This window comes from Cygnus atratus, chromosome 27 (genome assembly GCF_013377495.2).
Source record: "Cygnus atratus isolate AKBS03 ecotype Queensland, Australia chromosome 27, CAtr_DNAZoo_HiC_assembly, whole genome shotgun sequence".
Classification (NCBI taxonomy): Eukaryota; Metazoa; Chordata; class Aves; order Anseriformes; family Anatidae; genus Cygnus; species Cygnus atratus.
The window spans coordinates 4,270,148-4,296,970 of NC_066388.1; the positions used below are offsets into that span (position 1 = coordinate 4,270,148).

The following is a 26,823-nucleotide window of genomic DNA, read 5'->3' on the forward strand; positions in this document are numbered from 1 at the left end:
GCGGGGCGGGGCCGGCGTCCGGCGGCGCCGCTGGCGTAGTTGTACCATGCAAGGTTCCCACTCCTGCGACCCGGGTTCGAGTCCCGGGCGGCGCACCGTGGCTTTTATTGTCTTTTGTTCTACTGTATTTTATTTTTTTTTATTATTATTATTTTTGCCTCCCGAGGGCACTGCCACGCCCCCACGACAGCGAGGTGGGGGCGCAAATACCGGCGGTACCCCCCCGTTACGGCGGACACCGGGAGCGAGGCGCATGCGCAGAACTGGTGCCTCCCCCCCCTCCCTCCTCCGTCTTCCCCTCTCCCCTCACGTCTCTTCACCGGGCGCACGCGCACGCTGAGGTGGCGCGGGGCGCTCCTGCGCCTGCGCCGCCGGAGGGGAGGGGGGCGGGGAGGCGAACTCTATTGGCCGAGCCCCGGCGGCGCATGCGCGTTGCGGCCCCCCGTCGGCCGGCCGGGCCCCCTTCGGCCGCCCGCCGCCATCTTGTGAGGACCCCCGGGCTTCCTGGGCGCGGCGGGGCCGGCGGCGCTCGGGGCTGCCGTGAGGCGCTGAGGGGGCCGGCTGCGGGCGTGAAGAGCCGGGGCTGGCCGGCGGTGGAGGAGGAGGAGGAGCCGGCATGGAGGATGAAATGCCCAAAACCCTGTGAGTGGGGAGGGGGCGACGCCGCCGCCGCCGCCTCCCTTTTGTTCCCGGCTCGGCGGGGAGGGGAGGCCCCGGGCGCTCTCCTCACCTCACCTCACGGCTCCTCCGCCACGATCGAGCCGCGGGAAGGGGGGGCCCGGCGGCTGCCCCCACCCCGGTTCGGGCCTCTGGGCACCCGGCCCCAACCCCTCAGGGGCTGCCCGTGCCCCCCGCCCCATTCCCTTGGGGGCTCTGCCCTTCGCAGCCCCCGTTCCCTTTCCCCTCCTCAGCGTGGGTGTCTCCGAGCATCTTGTCCGTAGGTCAGCGAGGAGGCAGCCCCGGCCTGGAAGGCACTCGCCAAGCAGGACCCGCAGCGAGGTGCTCAGGAGCTTGAGGAAAAACCCCAGGGGGCCCCAAGTCGGCTCCTGTCCAAGTGCCCCTAAAGCACGCTGCGAGCCTCTTAGTTCCAGGGGAGCTGCTTGTAGCTGTAAGGCAGCTTTGCTAAACGCCCTAAGTAGGGGTTTCTTTAATCACAAGGAGCTTTTTCTGGTGGTGTTCGTGCAGCTGACGCCCGTCACTGTCATTTGGGCTTTTGGTCGGCTGCTGCCCCTGTGGCTGGCTGGGTTTGAAAGGTGTTTGGTGCAGACGGTGGTGTGGGTTTCCGTCCTTTCCCTGGCAGCTTTACCTGGAGCTGTTTCCCTTAATTAAGCCTAGGATTTGGTGAAATGACGGGCTCACCAGCCTTTCTATTGCATCTGTGGATCGGCTGCCACTGGGATCTTTGTTTCACGTTGGCGGGAGTAAGGAGGAGGGAGGGAGGCTCTTGCCAAGCTGAGGGGAAAGTTTTACCCTCAGACGACGGCTGCAGCTATCCCGAGGGCTGCTAAATGGCTTGGCTGAGTACCTGGAGGAAAACAAGGCTCTTACGTGACTTAGGCCAGCTCCTCAGCTCCGGGCTTTCCTCAGCGGTAAACCCTCTGTTTGCCTCCACGTGTGTGCGATCCCCTTGTCCTGGTTCGCGCCTTCAAACTATTCTTAGCGTCCGCAAACACGGGTCAGACCTGTTGGCATGCCGGTGTGTTTATTTAGAAGGCTTTTCCCCCCGCCCCGTCCCCGTGAAGCTGCTGCCTGCAGTGGTCTCGGCAGCGCACAGCTCGTGCTCGAGGGAAGGAGTTGTCTGTCCTTGAGCACGTGCGGCGTGTTGCACAAACGCGGCCGGCTTTCCGAGCTGCAGAGCTCACCGTTGAGCAACGTGCCGTGAGCTGCGTTCCCCTGAGCCGCTTTGAGCGGCGTCCCCGAGTCGGGCAGGGGGTTTGTTGCGAGGTTCGCAGATTGGGTTGGGAGCGAGCAGCTTGAGAGAAGGAAACGCTGCTGAATTCCAGCTCGGGTCTGAAGTGTGTGCTAAATATTTGCTCGCACTGGGATTTCTGGAGGTAGTGCTACAGAAATCCCATCTGGATGTGGGTTTTGCTGCTCCCTGTTCGCTTGCAGAGCCTTGGTGTGTTGTGAAGAAGCGAGGAAGCGGCCGGGTATCCGCAAACGTGCTTTTTTAGTTCCCGTAGCATATTTAAGTAGTTTTTCTGGAACAGTTTCCAGATGCTGTTGGGAATAACGCCTTGTTGCGATGGCCCTGTATCCTGTTCTCTGAAGGGAGATGTTGGAGCCTTGACGTGTCGGCGAACGTCAGGAGCCGTGTTACTTATGCAAATGATTTCCTGGGGAAGGGGCTCCCTTCACGTGGCCGCTTACTGTCCTCGAAAGCCGCTCTCCAGCGGCAGAGATGATGAATTTGAAGAGCAGTTACAAGGCAGACAGTGGTTTTGAACCTGACAAAGGGCTCTTGTTTGTCGTTCACGTGCTTCTCAAGTACGTGCACCTCTGATTTCCTCCGTGCATCTAAAAAGATCAGGAAGCGCTAACGGTTCAGCAGTACTTGTCAAGAAGACGCGTGGTGATCAATACACCCTGGGCCGTGTGTAGTGTGCCCTGGGTCGCGTATCCTTCATCTGCAAAGAAAAGCAGCACCTGGCTCGCTCCCGAGAATCCAGTTAGCAGGAAGCAGGGGTAAGAAGATGCAGGAGACGACAGGCCTCTCGCTCCGAAGATAGCTGCTCCAGGCGGAGCATCACCCGGCTCACTTCTTGGAAGATTCTTGCGGGGCAAGGTCCAGGTGTGTCAGGCAGCATCCGCTGCACGGAAGCAGAGCTGCCACAGAACGCTGGCAGATCCCTGTGGAAAAATCAGTTTATTCAGACCGCTCAAGTGCAGCACAGGGGGCGTAGCTTCAGCGTGCTGCTGAATTTATCAGAAGTAACGCCGGGGTTGTTGCCCGGTGGGTTACAGCTCTGGTTTTTCCCCTAAATCTCAGCCTGCTTGGTGGTGCAGCGCTCGTGGGTTCTCTGCTGGTGGGCAGGAGGAACCTCTCCAGACTTGGTGCCTGCAGAGGGCCGGCAGCAGGCGGGTGCAGCCGCAGGTAACGAGGTTACGCTGCCACATACCCCGAGCAAATTGCTTCTGTGTCTGTATCGTGTCGGGCTGTTTCCCCGAGCGATGGATGCGCTTTACAGCGTCCCTCCTTCGCTTAGTGTTGTGCAGACCGCTCGCGCGCTGTTTTCTGTGGCCGTTTAGGGCTGTCTTGGCCATTTCTTCAGGAAATTTGGGATAGCTGCGCACAGGAAGCTGAGAGAATAGGTTTTGAGCTTTGTGCAGAAACGAATAAGTCGATATCTAGTGTGTAATCACACAGATTATACCATGTGCACGTATGTCGCTGGGCTCTATGGCAACGTTTTGAAAGGCCCGGAGCTGTGCAGAGATCCGTGGGACTGTCAGGGATCTTTTACCGAAATCCCGTGTTTTCCAGCTAAATCTAACCCGCAGGTGGGGAGTGCTTAACACGACGTCTGGTTATCAAAGCGAACACCCGGCGTTAGTGCAAAGGTCAGGGTGCAGACACCGTGCCTAGAAACTTCCAGTGATAAGTAAGCCGTTAATAAACTTAGCCCCGGGAGGTCACGTGAGAGGGTCGTTGCGCAGTGCCTGGGCTTATTTATTAATCCCAATCAACGGTAATATTTCAGAAGGAGAGAGAAGAAGTCCTGCTCGGTATGACTCTTGGCCGGGGGGTGGAGCGTCCCGGTGTTATCAAGCACGGGGTTAATTGTCCTAACGAAAGTGCACTAACCCCTCCTCTGGCTAAGGAAACCTCGTCAGACGTGCAGGAAGACCTCGCCTTGTGCCTCGAAGGGCCGATGCTGCTGAAGCTTGGAGCATGTACCTGCTTAAAATGGAGTGCGGTTCTGGCCCGTCCCTAAAACAGTTCTTCACCTGGTTTATACATAACTCACCGGGTGATTTCGGGCAGAAGCAGAGGCCGTGTGTCTTGCTCCCTTTCAGAAGGGCTGCCCGAAGCTGTGTGTCAACAGAAGGAAAGCGAGAAGGCGCTGCTTCTGCCGCCTGGCTTTCGTACAGCACCTTTGCACCCCCTCGCATCGAGGTTTGCTGGTTTCTTGGCGGGGTTTGGGCAGCACGACGTGGCTGAGGCTCTCCCTGCAGAGGCCGTGGTTGGCCACGCGACGTTCCTCTGCGGGAAGGTGCCGCTGCGCCTTCGGAGCTGAGGTTTCTGCGTGCTTGTCCGTGTGCTTGCTTAAAAAAATCTCATGATTTGGGATTTAAAAAAAAAAAAGAAATCCCTGTGGATTTACGTTCCCCATTGCAGGGAATGCAGAAGTATTGTAAAAATCCCAGATCGAGGGGAGGGGGGAGAATTTGTGCTCCGTAAGGCCGATCCTTTCAAGTGAAGGAAGATGGGGAGAATGCCCACGCTCAGCACAGTCACCCTTGGTTGTTTCAGGGCTTACAGAAGTCCTTTTTTAAAAGGAACTGTCTAAACGTTGTGTGAAATGCTGGCTGAACACCAGATTTAGCTGTTAGGATGGCTGGGGAAGTGGCGCTTACTGAGCGATGGCTGCCCGTGGTGGCTGGAACTAATTCAATACGTTAAAAGGAGTTTGTTGCGTGCCCGTGTGGGGTTTTCTGTTCGGCTCTGAACCAGGGTGGAATTTTAGGACCACAGACCTTCGGTGGGACCGAGGACAGGGGCTGTCGCTGCCTGCCCTGAGCAAACCGTTTGCGCCCTGCTGTTCCCCAGCTCGGTGCACGCTTCGTTTTCATAGGCCAGCCTGGGTGGGGTTTGTTCCCTTCCATGGCTTTTGTCCCCTGTTAGCCCAGTGGCCACGTTCCTACTGCTGCTTCAGTTGCCAGCTCTCTCTCTGGGGAGAGTCAGGGTCGGTGGTGCCCAGCGCTGACCTGCCAAGGGTCTCGATTGCTCGTGTTTCAGTGTTTCTGCTTAAAATCCCTTTTGTCTGCCTCCCCCTCCTTTAGCGTCTGCACTTCTAACCTTTTATTTGATTCTGTAGATATGTGGGGAACCTGTCAAGAGATGTGACCGAAGCTCTAATCCTCCAGCTGTTCAGCCAGATTGGACCATGCAAAAACTGCAAAATGATCATGGATGTAAGAGCCTTCGCCTAATTATTTCCGTGCTCGTTAGAGCTGACGGCTTTGGGTCCTTCTTGAGCGTTTCAGAATTCTCCTGGAAATACGGCGTGACCGCCTTAAGGGGATGTAGTAAAGGTGGAGATCACGGCCACGTAGTTTTGGCCCAATTTCTGGTATAATTTAAGGATGGGGGAGCATTTTGAAAGGGACTGAGCAGGTTAATCCATGGGGATGTTCTGAATTAAGTTCAAAAAGTTCTTTTGGGCCATACTTAAACCTTTGCAGAGCAGAACCAAAACCTCCTGCAGCATTGTTAGCGTTTGGATTGGATTAGTTAGATGTTTAGATTTAATGGGTAAGGTGCTGAGAATAATAGTGAGGATACAGCTTGGAAAGGTTTTGATCGGAAATCTTTTTTTTTCTTTTCCATCAGACAGCTGGAAATGATCCCTATTGTTTTGTGGAGTTCTATGAGCATCGCCACGCGGCTGCAGCGCTCGCTGCTATGAATGGCCGGAAGATAATGGGTAAGGTAAGCTGTCATGTCTACAGGGTGAGTTGGAGCTGGAAAACACAGGCTGTGTCTCAGATTGTGTGGCAGAAACACCACGCGAGGCGAGGCGGATGCACTGCAGACGTTAGGCACTTGGTTTGAACAGCAGCCTCAGCGGGGCGGGGCTGACCAGAAAAGCCTTTTTGGCTGTTGTAGGAAGAATTCAGAGTCAGGTGGGCATGTAGGATTGCGGAGGGCTCGGGGACAGGAGCCGTAAGGAATATTTTAACTGCGCTGGCCTTAACAGGACAACATCCCTTTCTCCCCATCCCTGCAAAAAAAAAAAAGCACTCCCAGCCACCCAAAATACGTAGGCAAGGCACGCTCACCCGCTGTGCTTCTAGCTAGCGGGACGCAGTGTAGAAGTACAAGCCCTCCCCCCCAAAAAACCCCTCTTCAGCTTAAGCTTTCCCTTGAATCTCGCACATCTGTAGCGTCAGAATTAAATGCTGGTGGTATCTGTGCTCGGTGGCGATTGCCGTGGTCTAACCTGGACACCTGATGTTTGCAGGAGGTCAAAGTGAACTGGGCAACAACCCCCAGCAGCCAGAAGAAAGATACGAGCAGTAAGTGTCGCTTACGCTTTGAGTGCTTGCTTGATTTGTACCGGTAGCTTTTAAACGTAAACAGTAAGCATCGTGCGGTTACGTGCAGTAATGTTTTGATCATAATCCTAAGATATTATTTAATGTGTTTGTGTTAATGAACTTAAGAACAAATCTAATCTTTGTCATCAGGTAGTACCGTTGTCAACACACTGCGTTCACAAGGTAATTGTATCTTCTTAAACATAAAATGAAATCTCTCAAGGGTATTCACTAACCACCTGAAGCTCTGTGTGGGGTTTTTGTTCATCATTATTTCATTTTTTTTATGGAGAGACTTCCCTTTCATTTCCCTGTGGCATCAGAAAGCAGCTTAGCGTTCACTGTTTAATTCTGGTGCTGGTGTTGAGGTGTTTGTTACGACTGCAATTGTGAAATTAAAAATAAAGAAATATATATATGTATAAAACCAAAAAGAAACCCTAAAACAAAGCAAAAAAAAAACCCCCTTTTCCCCTGCTGTTGAGGCAGAATACTTGGCTCATTCAGTATGCACTGCTTCAGACTCCTTGGGAGCATGTAGACTTCTTCCAAAATGGGGCTTCATCATTGCCCACCCGTGGCAAGCCTAGCTAGCGCTGCTTTTCTCAGCCAGCTTTGAATTCCTGGAGCCAAGTGGGGTTAAACTACATCAGCATCCTAGCAGCCTTGAAAGTTTCTTACCTGCTGTAGTACAAATAAAGTACAAATAAGCCTGTGTATGCTAAGGTGGTACGTGATGGATTGTTTGGTCGTAGTGGAAGACTCCTCAGATGCAGGATTTTTGTTTCTCTTTGGTGCGTGTTTCTGATGGATCTGATACAAATTGAAGGGATTACTCTTTCCGTTCTGTTGCCTTCAGTCTTAGTTCACTTGCACATGGATTCACACACATTGAATTCACACGGATTCACATGGTGTAATGGCTGGGCAACCAAAACTCGGGGCTTTTGAGAACTCAAATTCTTTAACAGCAAACTGTTGCAATGCAAGGTATTTTTTTTTGATTTGTTCTTCACAACCTACGGTGTTAAATCGGACGTCTAGCTAGGTTCAAAGTATGTCCTGCTCTAGAATGACTTACCATGCGTTTCTTGAAACCGAGATGTTTCAGTCGATGGCATTTTGTGTAACTAATGATCTCGTAACGTATCGAAACAACATTAGCGTACCAAGAGAGAGATTTTCCTGTAGTCTTGGCACGTTAAGTAAATAGTTTAAGACTTTTTATGGTAAATGGTGACTGGTCTTAAAAGCAGTTTGTAAAAACAAAACGTAAATGCCATATGTCACACTAGTGTATTTAAAGTTACTGACTGTGTAGTGCTACCAGGCAGTGGATCTGTTACGAGCAGTAGTAAATTCTCTGTTTCATAGTGAACTCTAGTCTTCATGTAGTGTTTAAGACCTGGAAATCCATGCTATATGAGAGTGCTGTACTCTGTGTGCGCACGTGTCTCTGTGTGTGTGTGTGTTGAGGGGTTCTCTTCAAACTTTAAAATCCTTTTTCCTCTCTTTCCCCAAAAGACCATTTCCATGTCTTTGTTGGAGACCTCAGTCCAGAAATCACAACCGAAGATATTAAAGCAGCTTTTGCGCCATTTGGAAGAATATCGTAAGTAACTTTAGAGGATAAATAAACTAAAAGTTCTCTCTCCTAAATGGAGGCAGCCTCATATTTCAGTAAGTAAAAAATGAGAGTTGACAGAGTGCAGGAAGATACATTCGTCTGTTCATACAGCAACTCGAGTCTGAAAGGTTGGGTATTAAGCAGGGATGTGTAAAGAGATTTCTTTAGAGTAGCGCGTTCTGCTTTCCTAGAACAGTTGCACCCGACTTGCTTTGGTTTCATACTCCTTGCATTGTTTGGCAAAGCAACAGTGGAAAAAAAAGATACGTAAACCTGGGGTTAAGCATTTAACTTGCCCTCTCGGCAACCACATAAGCATCACGCTTTACAGTTTGTGACTGAGTCCGTTTGCATGTTCACGTCTCGTGAGGCTTTGGATTTTTCGTTAGCCGTGGCGTGCTGGCCACCGGTAGCATCCGTTTTTTGGCAGTTCAAAGTCCCACTCCCCCAAAATCGAAACCTTTCCAGCGCAAGGCTCCTTGTGGCACCTGAAGGCTGCAGCTCGAGTGGCCTCAGAGCGTTTGGCGCTGCGTCAGCCTGTCAGCCCGTGACCTGAAGGGCTTGGCCAAAAGCACGGGGCGCCTTGGGTCAGCGAGTTGCACTCATCAGTTGTGCCGAGCGATGGTGTAACAAGCGAACGTGGTACAAACGGGGAATTGTGGCCGCAGGTCTCCGCCTGCTGGTTTGTTGTATTCAGGGTGTAGCAGTAAGGAGCACTTCGTTCATTCCATCCTCCAAATGTAAACCATTAATTTTCCTTGTAGTGTTGTCTGTACTGGACATTGAAGTTTCTTGATGGTGATGTAAGAGAACGTAGAGTGCTTTGGAGTGTTGTGTAGTGAAGCATTTAATTGAAGTAAGTTTGGTTTTTTGTTTTTTTTTTGTTTTTCCCCTCAGAGACCAGTGTATTACTCTTTTAATGCCAGCTTGATTTCCTCTTATGATAAGGTTTAAAAAAAAAAAGTGATCTGAATGTCGCTTGCTTCAGAGAACTGTAAAGCTTGACTCCATCTTCTGATTGTCATCTAGGAAATGTAGAGGGTCAGACTCCTCAGGGGAGTCAATTTATCCTCGCGGCCAAATGTGCTCTGGATGGGAGGCGTGAGGGACTCTAAAGTAGGTCCGAACTGGCGCTTTGCTGCTGGAATGAGAACGAAAGGCAGGGAGCAGTAGATGGCTGCGTTGGCGTGAATGTGGTGGAGCTACGAACGAATTTGCCCCAACCTATTCAGCAGTGGGGTTCCGGGGTGACTCTCAGCAGATGTTCTTCTTTACCAAACGAATACACCCGAAACAAAACCCCTCCTGAGCATGGGACAAAAAGTAACTTCTGATTATCACCTGGGGGAGCAGAAATGATAGCGACCATTGCTCCACGGTCCCTATTCCCCTTTGTTCCTTTTTGGATGCAGAGCTGCTGCCGCGTAGGTGCGGGGCTGCTGACGGGCTCTGCAGAGCACGAGGTTTCTCTTCCCTAGCGGTGGTGGTGGCAGGGAAGGGTGAGCAGTGCTCTTTTTTGGGTTCCTCAGCACACCGCTGTGAAGCCAACAAATTGAAAGCTGCAGTTTGCCCTGGCTTAAGCTGCCAGTCCAAAACGAGAGTAATAGTTTAAAAATTGTCCCCATTTTAACTCTTAAACTCTTGTTCCACCAGAGGGTCAAATAAAGCAGAAGGGGCCTTCATTTTCTACTTATTTAAATTTAACCTGAAGGAATAAATATTGCTACTGTCTCTTGAACAGTCGAATGAAGTTACTTGACCTGACCTGTTCCTCATCAGTGGCTAGTTTCTGGAAATGTGCTGCTAATGGAATATTTCCTGATATATTTTTTTTAAACGTTGTTTTCATTGGTGTTAAACTGAGCTTTTTTTTTTATGAAACCAAGGTTGAACTACTGCATGATTAGCACATAAGAAATTTTGGTAATTCTTTGCATCTGAACTTTTTAATCACTGTAAAAGCACACTTTCATTGTGGTTTCCTTTTATGCTTGCTGTACGCATGTTTTCACTTGTTCTCAAGTCTTATTTTCAAAGTTTTCAGTTGAGGGTAAGTAGAGATGAGTTTTTCCCCCCCCCTCCCTCTTTAGGCTATTCAGAGCAAACCGATCTAAAAGTACCCAAGTGGCTCTTCTCAGGCAATTTGTAACAAACTACCCAAATTCAGACCTAACCCAGGAAGGAAAAAACAAAAAACAAAAAAAAAAAAAGAAAGGGAGGGGGGAGGTATTACAAAAAAAAAAAAAAAAGAAATTTCTAGCATTGAAGAGGTATTTTCCTTGGGCCTCAATGATGGTGTCAGTGCTGTGGGCTTATGTGTACCGGAATAAGCTGATGATAACACCATTTGCAGTTAATGTAAGGCTTAAAACAAATAAAGTAGTGTAACGAACCTTCTCTTCATTGTGACTTTTCTCGCCAGTCTTGGAATGCTAAATGTTGTGCACATGTTACGCTAGTTTCTCTGAACCGTATAATTTTATACAGACGTAAGTTACATTGCATGACTTTCTGACTGGTTTTCTGTTTTTGTTTCTGTTCTTTACTGCCTGTATGTGTGGGGCGAAGGAGGGGAGGAGGGGGTGGCCCGTAGGCGAGAGCATCTCAGCCCTTGGCTGACTCGTACGCAAATTGCCTGAGAAACACTGTAGAATGACGTTCCACGAGTGGGGTTTAGCTCTTGTAGCTGGGTTCTCTTTTTAACTCAATCTCAAATAATAGGGCTCTGGTTATTTTGCAGAGTGTCTCTGAAGAATGGACAGAATTGCCATGGCTAACTACAAGCTACAGTTCACAGTGGACAAACGTTGTAGTTTTCTTATTTACTTTTATAAATTTTATTTTTATTTTTTGCTTTTTTTATATCTTGTAGTTTCCAATCAGTCCTGTATGATTGCTGTTGTACAAATGCAGTTTAAATTATTTGTAATATGTAGTTTAAAACATAAATGTTTCGGTGTTTTATTTTCTTCAATAATTTCTGAAAATGTCAATCTCTCAAAATTTACAGCTGCCCACAGTCCAAAAAGGGGGTAACGAATTGACCTGAGAAAATTAAAGAATTCAGTTAACAGGCGACGTATGCCTTTTAATTCCTATCTTTTTTCATTTTTTCTATTTAATATTTTGAATGAGTAGGTAGAATGTGTTGGCAAATAGCGAGTTTAAAAATTGCATGGTTAAAGAGAGCCATTCAGCTAATGTTAGTCAGCTACGTGGCTTCAGTGATTCTTTTGAATAGCTGCTTTGACCATGCTTTGTGTCTTAACAGTATGTAAAAGCATTTTGAAGCGGGAGCCAACTGTCGTAAAGTACATACGTTTGTTAGAGAAGCTATTGATTTGCATGTTTACAAAATTAAGTTTAATTTTGCTACTACCTGGCAAAGCATTAGTAAAGTTCTGTTTAGAAAAGAAGCCATTTGCTTTGACTGTGTTGCTGGTGCAATAAACAGTTGACTTTAGTAGAGGTGAAACGTGAGAATAAGCTGTACATGTGACTCAACTTGTCATTTTAGCGAGGTCGGCTTCGCAAGGTGCTGAACTGCCTCTTGTTTCTGCTTTTTAGAGATGCGCGTGTGGTTAAGGACATGGCAACGGGAAAATCCAAAGGCTATGGCTTCGTGTCCTTCTTCAATAAATGGGTAAGCTGCGGCACGGTCTAGAGCGCCTCTGAAAAGCGGGTGGTGGTTTTCTGCAGCTGCTCCAGGGAATGAGTATTTTTATCTGTTCGCCCTGTTCTCAGTTTCCCCTCCTGTTGAGGGGCAAATGATTTTGTCTGTTTGGCAAAGCACTTCAGTATTGCTGTACTGTTTCAGCCTTGATGGCAAGTGACATCAAAATGAGTGAGGTACAGAAATGACAAAGAGAACATCTCCTGTATATCAGACAGGATTTTTTACTGAGCAGCTGGCTTCTCGGAGGCCTTTTTGTCTTGGGAGACCTGTACAGGGCTCTGTAGCTTGTTGATTTTCATAGCTGTGGAAGCTGAGGAATGTCAGGGAGAAAACCGAACGAGTGGGGATGGAGTTCTGCTGCGCAAATGTTCCTTCCTGGCTGGTGGATTGGTAACGGACAGGCTTCCGTGAACACCTGTCAGTCTCTTTGTGGAGTGAATTAGGGCAAAGTGTTAAATGCTGTTCGTTGGCGATGAGTTAATAGCAAAAGTTCTGTCCTGCCTGAGGTTAAAGCGACCTGCGTGGAAGACTGCTTGCCAGCTGAGCTGAAGGTTTTGGTACGGGTTTTGGTGAAGAAACCGTGCTGAAATGTCGGCTGGATGGGGTGTGACTTCAGAAACCGGGTGTGCTGCTGTAGGCAGCCTTCGATGTGCTCCGTGAAGCCTAACAGTGCCCTTTCTCCTCCCTAAAACCCCTGCCTTGAAGATTTCTTTTGGCAAACTGCAGAGGTCAGGCAGGGGAGGTGTGTGGTGACTTCATTCCTGTGCCTGTATCTCAAAAGAAAGGGATGTCAGGAATGTTTTTCTTTTCCCCTCCCTCTCTCGTGGGCAGGATGCAGAGAACGCTATTCAGCAGATGGGTGGCCAGTGGCTTGGTGGAAGGCAAATCAGAACAAACTGGGCAACAAGGAAACCTCCGGCTCCAAAGAGCACCTACGAATGTGAGTGTGGTCACTTGGGCCTTCTGCAAACCTCCCACCGCACACGTGGGGAGGAGGCGAGAATTGTGAAATCCCCGTGTTTGGAGACGGGGGGGAGAAGGGAAAGTGGGTACTCAAAAAGCAAAAACTCTTGAACACTCCCAAAACTCCTGAATAAATCAAGCTATGATGATTGTATTCATATTGCCACTAGGGGGATTCATCAGGCTTCTGCGCACTTTGTTTGGGAGCCGGCTTTCTGTCAGGACAACTGGGGTGACTGTTGTTTTTTTTTTTTTAACTTTGCTCCCTCGTTTTTATGGCTTCCTGCAGTGATAGAGAGCAGGTGAGACTGTATTAAAGCATTTCCACGGGAGGGATTTTAAATTAGGTGTATTGGACCTATTAGATAGGCCTGAAATGTGGATTTCAGTTCACAGCAGCGTCCCTGTCCCAAGCAGCCTGTCCCACGCAGGAGCTGTCGCCCGAAGTCACGTACTCTGGGCCAAACTTTCCTCTTGCCCCGTGCCACCCTTTGCTTTCAGGGTGTTGGCGAGTTGTGCCCAGTGTCTCGTGTCCATGAGTAAACGCTCCAGCGCTGAACAGGAACTCGTTGCTCTGTGTTTTATAGAGCAAAGGTCTGGAGGCCGCGTCTGTCTGAGACGTTAATTCACCACTCTGTGGTTCAGGTAGACGGCCAGACATACCCGAGTGAAAGTGCTGACCTTGGTAAATATTTTGGTAAATATTTGTCACGAGCTCTGGCGGCCTGGCTCCTCACCGTAGGCCTGTTGGGATCGGAATTGTTGCATAACACGCGTGCGGTCGACTGAAAACCTCTTTAAAAATCTCTTGCAGCAAACACCAAACAGCTGTCTTACGACGACGTGGTCAATCAGTCGAGCCCGAGCAATTGCACTGTGTACTGCGGAGGTGTGACTTCGGGACTGACAGGTATCGCGTCCCCAAAACGCGGTGTCCCGTCGCGTGACGCCGGGTGACGCGGCCGTCACCTCATTTTGATGCTCTGCTTCTTCTTGCTTCAGAACAGCTAATGCGCCAGACCTTTTCTCCGTTCGGGCAGATAATGGAAATTCGAGTCTTCCCCGATAAAGGATACTCCTTCGTACGGTAAGGCTGAAGAACTTACTGAAAATTAGGGGTTCTCCGACGGCAGCCTCATCTGAAGAGTGAGTTGGGGCTTGCAGAGCTTCTGGCACGAGCAGAAGAAAAAAAACCTGAACTCAGGCCAAACGGCCTCAGCGATAAACAACCCGTTGTGCTTGTAGCCACATCTGCCTGCTGCCTGAGATGTGTCTGGCCGAAGACTCCTGCTTTCTGACCTAGGGTGATTCTGCTGGCAAGGGTTGTTGAGGAGACCCGGCCTTAGTCTCGTGTCTGCCAGTAGTGATATTTAATCTGGGACTCGTTTATGCTGGTCTGCCCTTACCTAGCAGTGCTGCAGTAGCCCTGATCGTAACAGGTCCCCAGCTATTCCTTTTTTGTAACCTCACGGTTGAGTTACTGAGGCAGACGGTCAGTTTCAGTGACGTTTCTGGGAGCATCCTCGTCTCTTTGGCCACGAGGCTCCAGATAATAATTATAAATGGACTTGCTCTCCTTGCGGTTAAACTTTCTGACTTGTTTACCGAGAGATAACGCAACGAGTTACGACACTGAGACAGGAAAACTGCCCGCAGCCTGGCAGTCCTTCTGCTTTGGGGGTGATGAGAAAAAGTCTCTGCAGACAGCCTGCTCTTCTAGCAGGACCTAAACCCGTGCTGCTGGCTGTGGGGCTCTCTCGGGCTTACTTCTAGGTGTTGCTCGCCGAGTTGTTCACGTCGGTACGATTTCTGTGTCAACAGGTTTAATTCTCACGAGAGCGCTGCGCACGCGATCGTTTCTGTCAACGGAACAACCATAGAGGGACACGTGGTGAAGTGCTACTGGGGCAAGGAAACACCAGACATGATCAGTCCGGTCCAGCAGGTCAGAACCACTGCTCTGCTGATGTCAAAGACGAAGGCTTTAAGTTTGTCCCGTAAAAACCTGTTTAAATGGCTGTAAAGCCCTTGCGCTCGCTAGTTTGGCGATGCAGCACGCGTGATTTCTGTGTTACCACTTATTTCTCTAGCGAGTATTTCTCTGAAGCACAGTCAGGGATGTAAAATCCTTTGCAACACGTGGAGGCTTGTTACGTAAAAAATGGCGATGCGAAATTTTGAAGAAAACTTGCAGAAGGTTGTCCGCACGTGGCGTACCTTCTGTGCCGTGAAGGTAAACGCTGGTGCCGTTGCTTTTTCCTGGATCTCTGTGGAAAGGCTGTGCTCTTTGAGGAGACAGCCGCCTCGTTTATGGGCGAAACTCGGGCAATTAAATGTTCGTGCGCTCAGAAGGAATGTCCTGCTAAACACCTGCGTTTCCGTTTCTGAATTATTTGAGCGAGCAGACCCGCAAGCTTCCCACCGCAGGCAGATATGCGGCAGGCGGGACGAATCGTGAGGCTGTAAACCGCAGCGCTCTCAGGCACCGCTTAATACGGGGCCGTTTGTCCTTGCAGAATCAGATCGGCTACCCGCAGGCGTACGGGCAGTGGGGCCAGTGGTACGGCAACGCGCAGATCGGTCAGTACATGCCCAACGGCTGGCAGGTCCCGGCGTACGGGATGTACGGGCAGGCGTGGAACCAGCAGGGCTTCAAGTGAGTACCGGCCTCTCGGCCCTCGTGCCTGCGGTCACGGCCCGGGTGACGGGGATTTCCTGCGGGGCAGTGCGCGCTCTCTCCTCCTTTGGGGAGCAGCACGTGAATTTCTGTTTTCCAACCAAGTCAGTTTTGAAGTGTTTCTTGAACTTTGACGGGAGTTGAATCGCATTCTTGCCGAACAGGGAAGCTGGTGATTGTGCTGCCGGTGTGAAATCCTCCCGTCCCGCTGCCGGTAGCAGCTGTCGGGTTTCTGAGCGGTGACATGAAATGCAATACAGGTGGAAGCAGCGAATACAGATCGCTGTGCTAAATTACTGTCTTCTGAGCAATAGTGGAACGATTCTTTCTCGAGGGGCCTGCTGGCAGCAGACCTCTCGGCTCTGGCTGCCCTGATCATCAGAGAGATCTCCTCGTGCCCACATCATTGTTTGTCTCACTGCTAGGAACACACACCTACCCTTAAAAACAGTTTGCGGACTGCTGTCACAAATTCTGATTGCTGTTTTCTTTTCGAGCCTTCCTCTTTCTGACTGCCCCTAATTCCTGCACGCCAGGAACACGCGAGCTTTTCCAGCACCTCTAGGTGCTTGGCCAGGGAGCCCCGGCATCTCAGTTTCCCACCTGCCGTGGAGCTGAGCGTTCAGGTGTGAAACTCCTTTCCGTCCCCTTCCAGCAGAAGCACCAGTGCCTGATAGCCCTGGAAAATCTGGATCGGGTGCCAAGGCGTGCTCGCTCCGGGCTTGAGCAGATCAGGAAATCACGTGCAGATCCTGGATGGCACCGCTCGGGGCCAGGAGTCGCTCACACGGGCACGTCCGTTCTCGCTCCTGCCCTCCGCGAGTTCTCCGTCCGAGTCAAAACCTCACCTAACGTTCTGTTTTCCTCCCTAACAGCCAGACGCAGTCTTCGGCGGCGTGGATGGGCGCGAACTACGGAGTTCAGCCGCCGCAGGGGCAGAACGGGAGCGTGATCACCAACCAAACTGGATACCGCATGGCAGGCTTCGAAACGCAGTGAGAAAAGGACTCTGAAGCCGGAGGCTGGTGGGCTCGAGGCTGCGAGGAGTGCCGCAAAGCCTTTGTTTACCGCAAAGAATTACCAGATCAAGTCAGTGCAAGTGTCAGATACAGTGTATTTATTTAAAAGAGAGAGAGAGAGAGAGAGAGAGAGAAAAAAAAAAAGCGTTTTTAATCATGAAATTGTCATCCACATTGTTTAAAAAAAAGAAAACGGGAAAAAAAAAATCACAGGAAACGAGATGCTGGATGTCTGCCAACTTTTGCCTTCTTTTCCTCCTTTCTATATGTGTTTCTGAAGATCCACGTTTGAAACACAGCAAATGCAGGGACTACTGCCACTTAAAATTGGGGCAGGAAATTGCACAATTGTCAAACCTTTTTTCCTTGGAAGTAGCGTGCAGTTTTAGTTTGCATTCCGAATGATTTAAAAATGTATTATAAAAGCCGTTGTACAAAAAGAAAAGCCAAAAGCGTGTGAATCCTGGAGGCGGCTCCGTCTTCAGCCTTTGCACAAGTCTGTTTTAAAAGAGCCTCTTGTATAAAGTGTCCATCTCTCCGCTTTTGTTACACCGGGTTTTCGACTCTAAGTTATTCGTTTACATCGTTTTGTATCGAAGCGTTTTCTCAGAGTTGTCTTTCTTGCCTTACGACCGTTACCCAAATTATCACGGCGCGGGGGCCGCTCGCTGCCGAACCGTCTCCCGGCCGCTCCGACGGACCGAACGTTGTGCGCGGTGTGTTCTCTGCGAGCAGGTGCCTACAGCAACCCCTGCCGGGCTCGCGCGAGAGGATTTTTAATCTTCTGGTGGAAAAAACCCTTTTGCGATGTGTACCGGGACACCGAAAACCCTGTTACAACTCTTACTAAAATGTGATGAATACCTACGAACCAGCTTGGGTTTATTTTTTTTTTTTTTTATCTTACCGATTTCTACATTTACATGTACTGATTATGTAAAATATTTTAGCAGATTAATATTTTGCACAAACGTTAGCAAACTTTGTATGTTTCCTTATTTAAAGGTAGGATGCGGAGTCCTTGATTTATGCGTTATTTTTTTTTCTTCCTTTTTTTTTTTTTTTTTTGCATGTGGATATCAAATATACACTTTGGTAGTCTTTGAATACAACCTCATCTTCTCTTGTTTTTAATAACTTTACAAAAAAAACCGCCAGAAACACCAAACCATCCCTTCCAGGTGGCTGCAGGAACGTCTCGTGCTGAGGGTGCTGGTGTGAGGGCAGCTGGGCAAAGCCTCTTGCGAGGTTCCGAGGCCAGACCCCATTTTTCTGTCCTACCTCTTGACCGGCCTTCAAAAAAAAAAAAAGAAGAAGAAACAGGGAAAAAAAAAAAGAAAAAGGGGAAAAAAAGAACAAAAAGAACAAAAAAAAGGCAAAACTGAAGCTTGGTGTGTGCTCTCCTTTCTTTCCCCCTATCGCTGCGCCCGGCGGGCTATCCCTGCGGCAGGACCTGCTGCTCGGGTCACTTTCTTGGGGGGGGAAAGCGCCGAAATTGCCCTTTTTCACCCCATTTCTAAAGGGCTGCCCCCTGGCTGCGACTGCGCCTGCGCGCTGCGGCGCGCCTGGAACTACATCTCCCGGCGCCTCCCGCGGCGCGTCACGTGGGCGCGGCGGGCCAATGGGGGCGCGGCGGCGGGCGGGCCGGCGCCATGGCGGAGGCGGGGGGGCGCTGAGCGGCCTCGCGGCGGGCCCGGGCTGGAGCGGGGGGCGCGCGCCCAGGTAACCGAAGGGGGGGGGGGGCGGGCGAGCGGCCGCGGGGCAGGAAGTGACGTCAGAGGGGCGGGTGGAGCGGCGGGGAGGGCCGCCGGGCTTCCCCCCCCCCCCTCCCCCGCCCCCTCCCTCCCGGCGGGGTGCGACGTCACGGCCGTGACGTCACCGCGCGGCGCTCGGCCTCCGGAGGGGAGGGGCGGGAGGGGAGGGGAGGGGAGGGGAGGGGCGGGCAGCCCCGCACAGCCCCTGAGCGGGGGGGGCACCTGGCCTCCGGCCTCCACCAGGGTCCCCCAGTGCCTCCCAGTGCCCCCAGCTCCCTCCAGCCTCTCCCAGTGCCCTCCAGCCTCTCCCAGTTCCATACAGCCTCCCCAGTCTCCCCCAGCGTCCCCCAGCACCTCACAGCCTCCCCCAGTGCCTCCCAGCCTCACCCAGTGCCCCCGGCCTCCACCAGTTCCATACAGCCTCCCCAGTCTCCCCCAGTGCCCCCCAGCACCTCCCAGCCTCCCCTAGTTCTATACAGCCTCCCCAGTGCCCCCCAGTGCCTCCCAGCCTCCACCAGTGCCCTCCAACCTCCCTGTGTTCCATACAGCCTTCCCAGCCTCCCCCTGTGCCCCCCAGCACCTCTCAGCCTCCCCCAGTTCCATTCAGCCTCCTCCAGTGCCCTCCAGCCTCCCCCAGCGCCTCCCAGCCTCTCCCAGTTCCACACAGCCTTCCCAGCCTCCCCCAGTACTCCCCAGCCTCCCCCAGCTCCATACAGCCTCCCCCAGTGCCTCCCAGTCCCCTCCAGTGCCCCCCAGCCTCCCCTAGCTCTGTCCAGCCTCCCCAATTCCATACAGCCTCCCCACTTCCCCCAGTTCCATACAGCCTCCATAGCCTCCCCCAGTGCCCCCCATCTTCCCCCCACTTCCACACAGCCTCCCCAGCCTCCCCCAGCGCCTCCCAGCCTCCCCCGGTGGCCCCCAGCCTCCCCCAGCTCCGTACAGCCTCCCCCAGTGCCTCCCAGTCTCCTCCAGTGCCCCCCAGCCTCCCCCAGCTCCGTTCAGCCTCCCCAGCCTCCCCCAGTTCCATACAGCCTCCCCCAGTGCCTCCTGGCCTCCCCAGTCTCCCCCAGTGCCCCCCAGCCTCCCCAGCCCTGCTGCCCCGTGCTCGGCCTCCATCCCACCCGGCCTCTGTCGCCCGGCAGCCTCCGATGCCCCCCCCCCCAAAACCCCCCCCGAGTCTGGCATCCTCCCCCCCGGCGCAGGGCTCGGGGTGGAAAGCGGCGCGGAGGCCGCGGCCCCGCAACCGGAGGCCGGGATGAGGCCGAGGCCGCGGCCCCCAGAGGTTGTTTCTCAGCCTCGCTTTCCTCCCGTGCGGCCGAGGCTGGAAAATGAGGAGGCGTGCGGGGCGGGGACGCGCCGGGGGCCCCCATTTCTGGCAGCGAGACGCCCGCCCTGGGGGCTCCTGTCCGGTTTTGGGGTCTGGGGGGGGGGGGCTGGAATCGCCCTCCCGACTGGTTTCTGTCCTCTTTTGGGGCCTGGCGAGGACGGAGTCGCCCTCCCAGCTGGTTTCTCTCCATTTTGGGGTCTGGTGGGGTCAGAATCTCCCATCCCCACTGGTTTCTGTCCGGTTTTGGGGTCTGGTGAGGATGGAGTCGCCATCCCTCGTGGTTTCAGTTCGCTTTTGGGGGTCTGCGGAGGGCAGAGTCGCCCTCCCAACTGGTTTCTGTCCTCTTTTGGGGCCTGGCGAGGACGGAGCCGCCCTCCCAACTGATTTCTCTCCGCTCTGGGGATGTGGCGAGGCCACCTCTGTTCCGAGGGCCCTGTAGGTGTCACCGGCACCCCGCAGCTCCCGTCCCGGCCGTGACTTCCCCTTTCCCCTCGCAGGCTTTCCCCCGCGGGATGGAGCCGGCTCCGGCGAGGCCGAAGGCCCCGTCCTTCCTCTCGGACCTGGGCAAGGCGACGCTGCGGGGGATCCGCAAATGTCCCCGCTGCGGCACCTACAACGGCACGCGGGGGCTGAGCTGCAAGAACAAGACCTGCGGCACCGTCTTCCGCTACGGCACGCGCAAGCAGCCCGGCGTCGACGCCGTCAAGCTCATCACGGGCTCCGAGTCGCAGGTTTATTCGGTGCGCCAGCGGGACCGGGGGCCGGATTACCGGTGTTTCGTGGAGCTCGGGGTTTCGGAGACGGCCATCCAGACGGTGGACGGCCCCGTGGTGACGCAGCTGGGCACGGGGCGCTGCTACGTGCCGGCCTGCCTGAAGGCGGCCGCGCAAGGCGTGGTGGAGAACCAGTGCCAGCACGTCAAGCTGGCCCTGAGCTGCCAAACGGAAGCCACGCCGCTGACCCTAAAAAGCTCCGTCCTCAACTCCATGCAGGCCTCGCCCGAAACCAAGCAAACCATCTGGCAGCTGGCCGCCGAGCCCACGGGGCCGCTGGTGCAGCGCGTCACCAAGAGCGTCCTGGTGGTGAAGTGCAAGGCCAGCCAGAGGCACAGCCTGGGCTACCTGCACGCCTCCTTCGCCCACAAGGTGAGCGCCAAGACGCTGGCCGAGCACCGCTTCGTCTGCTCCTGCCAAACCCCGAAACCCGGCAAAGGCGGCGCCGCGGGCAAGGAGGAGGCGGCGGCGGCGGCGGCGCGCTGCGTTCACTTCTTCGCCTGCATCTGCGCCTTCGCCAGCGACGAGAGCCTGGCGCAGGAGTTCGCCGATTTCCTCGCCTGCGACGCCGGCGGTAGGTGGGGGCCCCGCGGGGGCTTTAGGGTTCGGAGCGGCGTCGGGCCCGCTCGTCCCTGTCGTGGGGAAAAGAGACCGTCGTGCCCGCTCCCTGTTGGCGCTTCGTTAGGTGCAAAAAAACCCTGCGAGCACCAGGTTTGCTGCGAAATAAAACCTGCAATAAACGGGTTTGCCGCACAAAACCCTACAAGCGATGGGTTTGCTACAAAAAAGCCTACAAGCAACAGTTTTCTTGCAAAAAGTCCTACAAGCAACAGGTTTTTTGCAAAAAAAACCGACAAGCAACGGGTTTGCTGCAAAAAAAAAAACCTTCAAGCAACACCTTTGCTGCAAAAAACCCTACAAGCATCGGGCTTGCTACAAAAAAAACCCTACAAGCAATGGGTTTGCTACAAAAAAGCCTACAAGCAACAGTTTTCTTGCAAAAAATCCTACAAGCAACAGGTTTTTTGCAAAAAAAACCCTACAAGCAACGGGTTTGCTGCAAAAAAAAAACACCCTACAAGCAATGGGTTCGCTGCAAAAAAACCCTACAAGCACTGGGGTTGCTGCAAAAGAGGTGTCCTGAAGCAGCGGGGGAGCGGTTTCGAGCCCTGCCTGGGGATCAGAACCTAAAAATATGTGTGTGAGGTGGAAATGGTGCCCCAGGCCCAGCTGTGCACGCCTCAAAAAGCTCTGCCCGCAGCTCCAGAAGGTTTTGGGGTTTCTCTGGGGAGCCGGGGACGGCTCCTGGGTTTGGTTCTGGTTTTTTTTTAGTGTTTTTTTTTTTTTTTTGCAAGCAGCAGCTCCGGACGTGCAGACCTGAATCACGTTCGCCGAGCTGCGCTTTGGGGCGCGTCCCCTGCCTGGAAAACGACCCCAACCCCAAACATTTGGGTCCAGGCCCTGCTTTTCCTTCCCCAGCCCTTGTGGGGGGTCAGCCCTGCAGGGCTGCTCGGGGCCGCGGTTACGGGACCACGGGGCGGATTTGAGCTCCCGGGGACGATCCGGAACACGATGACGAAGAACTGAGATGATTTGAAGGACCGATTTCGTCTCTCCTAGGTCTGAAAGGCGTCGCCGTCCCCCCGCTGGTGTGCGGCCCCGAAGCCGCCGCCGTGCAGGCCGGGGAGGCCGCCGCCAAGCCCAAGAAGAGGAAAAAGGACCCGGCGTGCGGTGAGAGCTGGGGCTGGAGGGGCCGAAGGACGGAGGGGGTGTGAAGGGCCGTGGGGGGGAGGGGGGAGGGGGGGCGCGGGGCCGCGGCGTCGCTGCCCCCCCCCAACCCTCGGTGCCGCCCCGCAGGGACGCAGGCGAGCGGCCCGCTGCTGGCTCAGGACCCGGCGAGCGGCAGCCTGAGGAGAGGCGGCGCGAAGAAGCCGCCCGTCGCCTCCTCGCTGAAAAGGCAAGGTGAGCCCCGGCCCCGAGCCCAGCCCTCGCTAAAAAAAAAAAAAAAAAATATAAGAAGAAGAAAATCGGGGAGGTGGGAAATAAGCGGGCTCCGCTCGCCCCGCGCGTCGCCTGGGGGCTGGCCCTAAATCTGCGTGGCGGCGAGGGACGGCGCTGAGCGCTCCCGGGGCTGCTCCGTGGTGGATTTATTCGTGCAGAGAGCTTCTGGAGGTTGATGCGAGGCAGGGACGGGGCTGGTGTGGGCGTCACGCCGATGATATCCTCGTGTGAAGTGGAGAAGAGGGGAATCGGGGCAGGTGAAGGCGGGAGAGGGTGAGTGAGGGCAGGAGAGGGTTTCTCTTGGGGCACCGCCACCACCTGCAGCGCCTCTGATGGCCGGAGCTGCTTGGAGGGACCCGTCCTGGCCAAAATCGGGGCATAATTGGGTTTTTTAGTGGCCAATGCTTGTTGGGAAGGAGCCGCCGGGGTCTGGCCTGCCTCCGGGAGGTGCCAGGGGGAAAGGAGACACGGAAAGGAGATGCGGACCCGGATAAGGCTCGCCGCCCCGGGGAGATTTTCCTAGGCATGCATGCGATAACTGATCTCCGGGCAGAAGGCAGAACCATTTACATGGGTTTGCTGGCTGGTCAGGGCCAAAAGGGTTTGTACAGCGTGGTTTTAATCTTTTTTTTTAACCTCTCAGTTGTAGTTTTTGCCCAGCAAGTGGTTCTTTTCCCCCTGGTTTGTCGCCCTTCTTTTTGCTGGGTCGGATTTGCTCTGTTGCTGGCTTCCTTGAGCAGGTGAGCCCCGAAACAGGAGCGAGCATCAAACCCTGCGCCTGATGCCAGGGAGCTTTTCGGACCCCCCAGGACCCTCCAAACCCTGCTCCCGGGGGAGCTCTGGGGAAGCTGCTCCCCCACGACACCGTGGGGCCGATACCCTAGCTCTTACTGACCCCAGCCCCTTTATTTTTACTGCTTTTGTCTATTTTTTTTAAAGCAGGACGCTGCTTTTAAGCTAAGCCTTGTGTTTCTGAGCCCCTGGGACGCCCGATAGCGCGGTGCCCGCTCAGAAAGGTTTCGCTCTGGTTCTTGTCCTCCTGTCTGCTGCCTTTCTGTGTTCTGCTTAACAGAGCCCGTTGCGCCTGCGCCGCCGGGGAACCGGTGAAGGTAAAATGGGAAATAAACGAGGAGCTCCCTGGGGCCAGCCCGCACCGCCTGGGGGGGACGTGGTTGTTTGTTCCTGCCCGTCTCCTTGCTCCTCACGCGTGTGTGACGATGGGGACTCTGATTTCCTTCCCTTTTTTGTCTCCCAGGCTGTAACCAGCTGCTGGACGAGTCGCAGGTCACCCTGTCCTTCCAAGACTGGCTGGCCAGCGTCACCGAGCGCATCCACCAGACCATGCATTACCAGTTCGAAGGTAAATCGGGCTTCAGGGAGCGCTGCCCCCGAGCCCCTGGGGACAGCAGCGTTGTTTCCAGCGCCCTCTTTAAGCGGCCGAGCTCCTGGCAGCATTAAATAACTTTAGCCCAAAGGGAGGCACGCGCTCTGCCCAGCTCGGAGCCCAGTGTTATTTTTGCCCTGGGAAGTTTCTGTTGGCTTTGGTTCGTTCCCCGAGCGCGGCGTTAAGCTTAGCAGGAGCTGGCTGCTGCTGTTTGTGCTCGGGGAAGGGAGGAACTCCCTTCGAGGTTATTTATGCGTGAAGAAACTGCCCGGAGCCGAGCCGGAGAGGTGAGGTGAGGTAAGGCGAGGTGCCTCACGTGGCACCGAAGAAATGTTGGGGATCCTCCCTTGCCAGTCTCGAGCCTGCTGCTGTCCTCGGGCCCCCCGTGGGCCCCGAGGGCAGGGCTCTGCGTGGCGCGGGGCGAGCTGCTGCCTGTGCACGGACGGCTACAGGCAGCAGCTCACATCTGTGCGCCCAGAGGAGCAGAAGTCAGCGGCGCTGCTTCCTGCGTGGCACTTCCTAAAGCTCTCAGCTGCTGCGCTGGAAGCCAGCCGGGCTCCCCCCCAAGCACAAAAACACCCGAAGGAAGGTTTGTCCCTTTCCGAGCAGTGTAAGAACGCCCCGAGTTGGTCCCAGCAGACAACCACGCGCCGCTCTCCGGCAGCTGTTAAGTGCGGGGCTCCTGCAAGGCCTCGGGCCTCCAGCAAGCTGCTGCTGCCGAGCTCCCCTCGCTCACTTCAAGCCCTTTATGCTGCCCCCGCAGCTTAGGGGATTGCATTGACCCCAAGCCCTACAGGGCAGCTGCCGTGCCCCTGCCGCCCCTCCGCAGACCGGAGCCCCCCCAGAGGGGCTGGGAGCAGCTGGCAGAGAGCACCAGGGGTGCTCAGCCCCCGGCGCAGCCTGCCCGGAGGCAGCACAGATATTTCTGGTGGGAGGGAGGTGGCAGGACCAGGCTCTGCCCAGGCACGGGGCAGGAGGCCAAGGATGCAAACTGAAACACAAGAAAATATAAGGAAACGCTTCCCTGGTGGTCAGACCCTGGCACGGCTCTTCCAGCCAGCTGGTGGGCTCTGGTGGTGGAAATACCAAACCCTGAGCAGGGAAAATAGGTGAACAACCCCCCCCGTGCACCCCTCCCTCCCAGCTCGTTGTCCTGCAAGCAGCGCTGCCTCTCTTGTGCTAACCCCTGCCCTCGTGTTTGTGACCGCGCAGGCAAGCCCGAGCCCCTGGTCTTCCACATCCCCCAGGCGTTCTTCGACGCGCTGCAGCAGAGGATATCCAGCGGGAGCGCCAAGAAGAGGCTGCCCAACTCCACCACAGGTACGACGGGGGCTTGCTCACGCAGAGGGAGCTCTGTGTGTGCCTGCTAAGGGAGGAAGAAGCAAGCAGCAGGAGCAGGCACTCTGCTACCCCTCGCTTGCCTCCGGCAGCTTTTTTTTTTGGAAGGAGCCCCACAGGGGTACGAAGCAGCCGTAGGGCAGAGGACACGGGCTAAGCAAGACCTTAGATATCAGAGCTGCGGGAATAAATGCAGCAGACAGAGCTCGAAGTGAGTAATAGCTTCCCTGCAGCCTTCCCCCAGCCCTGCCCAACTATCCTGCTTTTGAATCAAGTGCAGCACAGAGCACTTGATTGCAGGGAGCGTTCCCTCCCGCCTCACTGATGCGGGACGACGTTTGGGCACCCACGCGGGGCTCTGCGATCACACGCGGCGTGGCAGGGCTGCAGGAGCACCGATCTGCCCCTCGCAGGGCATGAAGGGCTAGCAGAGACGAAGCTCTCCCCAGCAGCGGGCCAGGCAGGATTTACTTTGTTAAATCAATTATTGTGCTCTGAACTGGGCCCAGAAGAGTCCACAAGCAAGCGCAAAGCAGCGTGGTTAAGGGTTGTCTCCGAGGCAGGGCAGCCAAAGGGAAAGAAAAGAAAAGCAAATTGCAGCACCAGCCCCATCCTGCAGCTTCCCCCCAGCATTTTGGGGCACCCCTAACTGCATTTTCCTTCCCCCCAGCCACCCCTACCTCCATTTTCCTCCCCCCCAGCCACTCCCAACTCAGTTTTCCTTCCCCCCAGCCTTCTCTAACTCCGTTTTCCTCCCCCCAGCCACCCCTAACTCCATTTTCTTTCCCCCCAGCCTCCCGTAACTCCATTTTCTTTCCCCCCAGCCTCCCGTAACTCCATTTTCCTTCCCCCCAGCCACCCCTAACTCCGTTTTCCTCCCCCCCAGCCACCCCTAACTCCCTTTTCCATCCCCAGCCTTTGTCCGCAAAGACGCCCTTCCCCTGGGGACCTTCTCCAAGTACACGTGGCACATCACCAACATCCTGCAGGTGAAGCAGATCTTTGATACGCCCGAGGTAAGGGGGGACGGCAGGCGCTCCCCGCACCACGCTGCCGCGCGGTAGCTGAGCTCCTTACCTGGGTGCTCCCGTGCTTGCCGGCAGCTGCCGCTGGAGATCACGCGCAGCTTCATCCAGAACCGGGACGGGACCTACGAGCTCTTCAAGTGCCCCAAGGTGGAGGTGGAGAGCATCGCCGAGACCTACGGGCGCCTGGAGAAGCAGCCGGCCATCCGGCCGCTGGAGCTCAAAACCTTCCTCAAAGTGGGTGAGTGGGCAGGGGGCGGCGCAGCCCAGCGCATGCAGAAACCCCCCGGGTGCTAAGGAATCCCCCCCCAGGCACCCCTACAGGGGGGAAACCCCTCGAGGAAGGGGGGGGGCTCCCTCCAGACCTCCAGACAGGGGGAGTTCCCCCAATAAGGGGCCCCTGCACACCCCGAAAAAGCACTTATGTCCAAGATGAGGTTTTTCTCCAGCCCCTGATCCCAACCAAGCCCCCCTTGACAGCCACCTCTGCCTGCAATTGAACACCCACAGCAAGTTACACGTCCCCCCCCCCCCCCCAAAAAAAAAAATAATCTAGAAGCCCCCCAGCAGGCACAGCGCCCCAAAACCCAACCAGCCTCACCCACCCCACCGCAAGGGGAGGTCCCAGGCCCCCCCCCCCCCCCCTCACCCTTTTCTCCCCCCCAGGAAACACCTCTCCCACCCAGAAGGAGCCCACCCCCTTCATCATCGAGTGGATCCCCAACATCCTACCTCACTCCCGCATCGGCGAGCTGCGCATCAAGTTCGAGTACGGCCACCACGGCAGCCGCCAGCCCGCTGCCTTCTCCGAGCAGCAGTCGCCGGCGCTGGAGCCCGCGCTGGAGCTCGCCCCGCTCGCCACCATCACCTTCCCCTGAGCCCCTGGGCCACCGGGGCTGGCGCCGGGGCCGCCGGGCAGGCAGGTTAGCCTGGAAGAGACGAATAAATCCAGCACGGAAGGGCTGGTTACCTGCTCGCCCTCCAGCAAGCAGCTGCAA

At 54.6% G+C, this 26,823-nt stretch overlaps 2 protein-coding genes across 3 annotated transcripts; both read left to right on the top strand.

The window, feature by feature from the left end:
- Positions 1-432: 432 nt before the first annotated feature.
- Positions 433-17,335, top strand: TIA1 (TIA1 cytotoxic granule associated RNA binding protein). Of its 2 annotated transcripts, XM_035562776.2 has the most exons (13): positions 433-642; positions 5,040-5,136; positions 5,555-5,653; positions 6,186-6,240; positions 6,412-6,444; positions 7,786-7,873; positions 11,456-11,531; positions 12,396-12,504; positions 13,342-13,437; positions 13,530-13,614; positions 14,349-14,472; positions 15,044-15,183; positions 16,080-17,335. In XM_035562776.2, exons 1-13 carry the CDS (start codon positions 617-619, stop codon positions 16,201-16,203), a joined length of 1,152 nt encoding a protein of 383 aa, XP_035418669.1. In that variant the 5' UTR covers positions 433-616; the 3' UTR covers positions 16,204-17,335. The 2 variants fall into 2 exon arrangements, with proteins under 2 accessions (XP_035418669.1, XP_035418670.1); XM_035562777.2 differs by lacking the exon at positions 6,412-6,444 and having other exon boundaries at positions 435-642.
- Positions 17,336-17,863: 528 nt separating this feature from the next.
- C27H2orf42 (chromosome 27 C2orf42 homolog) lies at positions 17,864-26,703 on the top strand. The gene is made up of 9 exons (XM_035562666.2): positions 17,864-17,945; positions 19,802-20,651; positions 21,698-21,808; positions 21,935-22,039; positions 23,334-23,438; positions 24,675-24,782; positions 25,716-25,816; positions 25,904-26,066; positions 26,492-26,703. Exons 2-9 carry the CDS (start codon positions 19,817-19,819, stop codon positions 26,701-26,703), a joined length of 1,740 nt encoding a protein of 579 aa, XP_035418559.1. The 5' UTR covers positions 17,864-17,945; positions 19,802-19,816.
- The last annotated feature ends 120 nt before the right edge of the window (positions 26,704-26,823 follow it).